Raw genomic sequence first — 6,278 nt, 5'->3', positions numbered from 1 at the left:
ATAACAAAAATAAAAAATATTATAAAAATATTTTAATTGAAATGGCCAAAATATTTTGGACAATATTTTTTTTTAGATTTTATATATATAACAAAAATAAAAAATATTATAAAAATATTTTAATTGAAATGGCCAAAATATTTTGGACAATATTTTTTTTTAGATTTTATATATATAACAAAAATAAAAAATATTATAAAAATATTTTAATTGAAATGGCCAAAATATTTTGGACAATATTTTTTTTTAATGTATTTGATAGATGTCAAACATGCGGGTGAGTAGTTTAGGTTAGGATGAAGTACCACTTTGGCAAACCTACCATTACAATTAACTCCTTAATATATTTTATATATTTTTATTTGACTCGGGTCAACCCGAAGTTTTATCCCATGAACCCGAAACTAAACCGAGTCAGTTCGGGTTCAGAAAAATGAACCCAACCCAAGACAAAAAGCTAATCCAACCCAACCCAACCTTTATAGTTCGGGTTGGATTGGTCCGGATTGTTGGGTTGTCGAGTTAAATGTACTCCCCTATATGTGATGACTGTCATGTATACATGATGTATATATGTGCTATGTCATGGATGAAAGTAGAAAGGAAATGATGTAAATCATTGGAATTTCATGCATGTATGTATGTCATGTGCATCAAGATATTTACGCGTTATGTTATGTTAATACGGACATGTACGTTCAATATTTATGTTTGCCATGTTATGTGGGTCTTTCCTTTTCTGTGGTGTTCGACCAAGCTAAGGCTAGGGGGTATGCATATGAGCCTGCCTGGTAGGTCCATGTGTGTGTGTAGGCCGTGTATGGAGAAGTACCACACATCCAACCTTGCCCGAAACTGTAAAGAGTCGAAGGTCATGCTTCAGTTTTAAAGGATAATAGGCTGACTTATTAAGTATTTCTTAAAATACTCAAGTCATGTGCTACCCTTATCTTTTTAGGTAAAGGTAAAGTGTCTTTGCACGGATAGCGGTGAATGTTGGAATGACCATGGAAGTCAAGATAGGACGGTAATATGCGTTGATTTCCATTTAGTAGTTGATAAGTGGCTTTTCACTTCGTACTCAAATACTATGTTATTTTTATTTTCTTGTTTTAAATTAACTCGGTAAGTCCTTGGTTTCATACGAAAACATTTTATTTTAAATTCTTGCCTATGTTAGGCATGCATGTAGTGATGTCTCTAATTTTGACAAGAAAATTAGGGGAGTTGCACAACCCCACGAAGAGAAATAGAAACCTAGGATGAAACCAAGGTGAAATGACCTAAATGCCCCTCTGTCCTAAAAATAAATGACAAAGGATAAGTAAACTTCGAAAACAAAGGAATTGGGAGCCTAATTTCTCACTCGACTCGGTGTGTGATCTTTCACCTCAAGGGGCATGCCATCTCATATATCGATAGCTTGTTTCTCTTCTTATTCCAAATTCGGGAGGAAAATAGGAAACCTAGGTCAATATTCTCTAGTCTAACTTAAACATCGGTGCATGTACAATAAGCACCATACTAATGTGCAACTCTTTCTCTTTTATAGGTCACATCACTTTGGTTGCGTGTTCCGAGGCACCTCATCCTGTATCACCTTCTATTTGTCAACTTATTCTAGATTGCCTTTTGTTGGTCTCCCCATCCCGAATCAACTCATTCAAACTAGATCACTTCTGGTTGGTTATCTCATTCCCTCAACTTCTCCAACTATACTCTGCGAGAGCTGTTTTAACATTTTTAGAGAACTTTCAAAATTTTCGGAAGTTTAAAAATATTAATAATTTCGGAAAAAAAAAATTAAAAAATTAAAAAATTAAAAAATTAAAAGAAAAAATGCATATTTTTTAAAATGAAATAATATCTGCAAAATTAGAAGACATGAAAGATGCTTTACAAGTAGCCGAGCCCCCACACTAATTTCTTTTGATGCTCGGACAAGGACTTCTCCCAAAGCCTACGGATACAACATTCCAAAAAAATGTCTAAAATTCTTCTGTTTCTATGTACTTTCTTCAAGCAGCAGCCTCATCAACCTCCGAATAGAACACAAAACTTGGGAATGCTGTCGTTATATCCCTGCATTTTCAACAACAAAACCCGTCTCAATTCCTTCGTTCAACACCGGAAACCGTGCACTCGTACGTATCCTTACCTCAAATAAGGAAGTGTCATGATCCTTAACAACGACGGGTTCTTCAAAACAAAAGAATGCCACTCCGACAAGTCGATCTTCCCATCTTGGTTCGTATCAGCTTCCAGAAATGTCTGCCAAGGTATGAACAAGTTTTTCATGATTCTGCTGATTCGTTAGTACTCGAAACCGTGGAGGATTATATCGACATGTCACGTTACGAGATTGATAGTCTAATAATATCATCTAGTTTTCAAGAGTGGAGGTGGCAACTCACCTTATCGAGTATCGCCTCGATCGTTTCATCAGCCAATTTCATTTCAGATTCACCCAGAAGTGCTAACAACATTAGCTTAACCTGTCATTATCGCTTTACACAATGAAACATCGAAGTATATAAACAGGATCGACCACGAACAATCGAATCAGAGATTTAAGACCCGGAGAAAATCTAAATCAATTAATCCGAGTAACTCGCTGTGACACGGTCAAAGAACAAGGGAGTGAAGTTATCTCCATACCTCTTGTCGCTCGATGAAGCCCGTATTATCTAAATCATACAGCTTAAATGAAACTGCAAAAGATTTACGACATATTTAGTTCTAAGGCGCAAGAACTACTGATAAATTCTGGAATATTCAAGTTTTTGACCATATTTTCTGTACTTACAAACTATCTTGTCTTCCAAAGGCGCGCTTGGATGGAATATATGGAGTGCTCGAACAAAGTCCCCGAAATCAAGAACTCCTTTATGCTTCACATCAAATAGATCAAAGATCTACGAGCACAACAGCAGTTCATTCTTATTATTATTATTCGAACGATCACTCATTTGAATAGCTAAATAAACTAGTTTGCAGCGTAAACATTACCCGGCTCGCGAAGAGGTTTTCTTTCTTCCTGTTCTTGAAAAGAGCCAACACAAATTCTTCCTGCAGATAGAAATTTGGATTTTCATAACTCGAGTTCAGCTTATATCACAATTAGCCATAATATAAGAAGAAGATAAATGTCTCTAACGATATATCATCGTCATGTGCAGAAAAACATACGAGGTTATCCAGGTATGAGGGATCGTGTTAGAATACCTTGTTTATTATCCCCTCATCTACTACTGAACTGCCGATGCTTTTGAAAAGCTCAAATAAAGCTTCAACTTCGCTGACACTAACTGAAAGATGCATGAAAAGGAGAGAAATATGAACGAAATAGTATCATATTCGAATCAAGGTCATGCAACGTAGAAATAACTCTTAGATAAGCCACTCGACCGTCGATGGTAATATATGCAACAGCTCAAAGTATAGTAAAAAGTTGATTCAGTCCTGGCTCTTGGTACTAATGGATATGATACATTACGACAAAACTTTGTTTCTTCGGTGTTGAATCCAAACAACCAATTCTGAGTAAACTGGGCTTGAACCATGATCATACAGGATCATGGTCGAGAATTTCCAACCCATCGTCATGAAAAGGGGATCAAAAATTTTTTTATAACGGTTCAAGTCCACCGCTAGCAGATATTGTCCTTTTTGGGCTCTCTTAAAACGCGTCTGCTACGGAGAGATTTCCACACGCTTATAAAGAATGTTTCGTTCTCCTCCCCAACCGATGTGGGATCTCACAATCCAACCCCTTCGAGGTCCAGCGCATTGGCACTCATTCCTTCTCCAATCGATGTGTGACTCCCAATCCACCGTCCTTCAAGGCCCAACATCCTTGATAGCACACCGCCTCATGTCCACCCCCCTTCAGGGCTCAGCCTTCACTGGCACATCACCCGATGTCTGACTCTAATACCATTTGTAACAGTCCACCGCTAGTAAATATTGTTCACTTCGGTCCGTTACGTACCGCTGTTACCCTCACGGTTTTAAAATGCGTCTATTAGGAAGAGGTTTCACACGCCTATAAAGAACGCTTCATTCTCATCCCCAACCGATGTGGGATCTCACCTTTTTACAAGGAGAACAAACTTTTATATTATACCTTTGAATCCTTTAAATTTAGGGAAGTAAAACCTTAGGTTGCTTGCTTTCTTATACATTTTTTTGAATCTAAAGAGAACTAATGGCCAATTGGTTCCTTTGCTCATCCCCTACTCAGAATATCCTAAGAAGATAATCTTATCAAATGTACAATTTCTGAACAATTATGAAGAACAAACATTGCAGATAATGCAGCAGCTGAGTTAAACAGAGAGCTTACAGGTCGTTTGTGCAGCAAGGAAAACAGGATCCTCGTAGCCAGGGAACTGCCTTCTTCCTTTAGACGGAACGCAGCCCATTTACTGACCACGAATGAAACACAAGCACTACCAACAACTGCCTCCTCTCTTCCACTAAATTTCTTGCTAAGAAACCCCAAATTCAAAAACAACCATCAAAACATGCTCGGATTAGTCGACAAAGCATTCAAATCAATACTGGCGTTCATAAATTAGGGAAAAACATATTGACTTCGCCTTTTGTTGACCCTAGAAATTAAAAAGTCCGTGTTCAAACACGAAACATCTAAATTTAATCGAAATCAACAAATTCTTTCTCTATTTTCCTCAAATTCCAGAAAGAACCAGAAGAACAATCGAACAAACGCAGAAATCCTAAAAACGTAACCAAGACCTATATCGCAAAATCCACAGAAATCGCTTCCCCCAAACAATAAACGCCAATAACCATCAAGCAGTTGTAATAATCAAATCAGCAGCTCAAAAACGCTAAAAAATTCGAAAGAATAACAAGGAGAAATGGAAAAAGAAAGACTCACCAAGAATGTCCGCGGCGGAGGAAAAAGAGGAATCCGAGTAAGAGAAGAAGACGCGGCGAGATTGATAGAGGAGAGATTTGGGGGAGGAGATATGCAATGGGAATCGAAGAGCGCGATTTTCGATAGTCTTAACGAGTTGATTTTATAAGCAGCGGCGGAAGGAAAGCCAACTTGGATGTTCAAATGTGATGTGGCAGTTGGGATTGTTAACGCGAAATGAAAACGGCAGAACCCTGATTTGGTATTTATTGTTTTTTTTTTCTTTTTAAAATAAAATTATATTATTTTTATCCTGAGACAACAATTCATTTCCAAATATGAAAAATAACTGCTCGTGTATTGCACGCGCCTTGGGGGTGAATTAATAATATTTAAATGGTTCAAATATAATTAAAATAATTTTTTGTTTTTATTAATATTCTTTTTATAATTAAAAATATATATTTACTTATTTAACCATTTTCCATAAATAAAAAAGTTTGTGCCCTAATGGTATAGTTAATGCCCATTAAGTTTTCGTCCTACAAACCTCAATTATACAAATAATTATCCGACCAATAAAACTAATAATAATGATTTAAATAAGTCTTGAAATGACCAATAAATGAGCTAAGAGGGAACAGAGACTAATATAAAGATGTAAAGAACCGAGAGAACATACAAAATTGCACCAAACTTGCTAAATCAAACCCAAATCAACCTCAGGTTATACTAAATCAAGCTAAACTAGCTTCAATTGAGACAAAGCAAACTTGAATAGACTCGAAATACGTTAGTATGGTGGAAAAGTTGTTGAATCCTTGAACTGCCCAAGAATCGAAAATCATTGAGTCTTTTTAGGATTGTCAGTCTCAACACATCAACCACGCGATTTCTTGTTATCTTCTTGGGTGACGGTCACCCCTTTTTGGAACTCCTAATGAACCACTCTAACTTTTTTCCGATCTATGATGTGGCAATTGGAGGTGAAGACACAAATAGACGATGACGTCTCTCATGGTATCGACACTAATCCAAAGGATTGGAGCTGAAGACATTGAACAACCCACGATAACGAACTAAGATAAAATAGGATTACAATGACATACAAAAACGATGAACAATACACCACCCTAAAAAAGGAAACATCTCGAGCATGATAGAATCGAGCAATAGCATAGGGTGGTATGAAAGAATTGAATGTGAGCTGGATGACGCTCGCCCAAGAGCTAATGACACTGATGAAATTGTTTATAAATTAAAAATTAAAAATTAAATTTTATTTTCTCAAAATTTTTGCTTAACATTATTATTATTAGTGGTTTATCTTTTGAAATCACTTAAAAAAAATACTATTTTAAGTATTTTTTAAAAAATCAAACAAAAAATAAATTAA

At 36.2% G+C, this 6,278-nt stretch overlaps 1 protein-coding gene across 1 annotated transcript; it reads right to left on the bottom strand.

Annotated features, from left to right (window-relative positions):
• Positions 1-1,829: 1,829 nt before the first annotated feature.
• On the bottom strand, positions 1,830-5,102 carry LOC111438045 (calcineurin B-like protein 1). Its single transcript, XM_023076001.1, has 9 exons — positions 4,904-5,102; positions 4,346-4,490; positions 3,226-3,308; positions 3,010-3,069; positions 2,807-2,915; positions 2,659-2,711; positions 2,415-2,495; positions 2,159-2,271; positions 1,830-2,082 (listed from the first exon to the last, which is right to left on the bottom strand). Exons 2-9 carry the CDS (start codon positions 4,422-4,424, stop codon positions 2,019-2,021), a joined length of 642 nt encoding a protein of 213 aa, XP_022931769.1. The 5' UTR covers positions 4,425-4,490; positions 4,904-5,102; the 3' UTR covers positions 1,830-2,018.
• Positions 5,103-6,278: the final 1,176 nt, after the last annotated feature.

This window comes from Cucurbita moschata, unplaced genomic scaffold, assembly GCF_002738365.1.
Source record: "Cucurbita moschata cultivar Rifu unplaced genomic scaffold, Cmos_1.0 Cmo_Scf00070, whole genome shotgun sequence".
NCBI lineage: Eukaryota > Viridiplantae > Streptophyta > Magnoliopsida > Cucurbitales > Cucurbitaceae > Cucurbita > Cucurbita moschata.
The sequence above is the reverse complement of the archived record's forward strand: the minus strand, read 5'-3'. Positions and strand labels throughout refer to the sequence as shown.

Coding starts and splice junctions, on each gene's coding strand:
- LOC111438045 (XM_023076001.1), bottom strand. CDS start 4,424: ATGGGCTGCGTTCCGTCTAAAGGAAGAAGGCAGTTCCCTGGCTACGAG. Junction 2,916..3,009: donor AAAACCTCTTCGCGAGCCGG/GTAATGTTTACG, acceptor TTGTGCTCGTAG/ATCTTTGATCTATTTGATGT. Junction 2,496..2,658: donor GCTTCATCGAGCGACAAGAG/GTATGGAGATAA, acceptor CGATAATGACAG/GTTAAGCTAATGTTGTTAGC.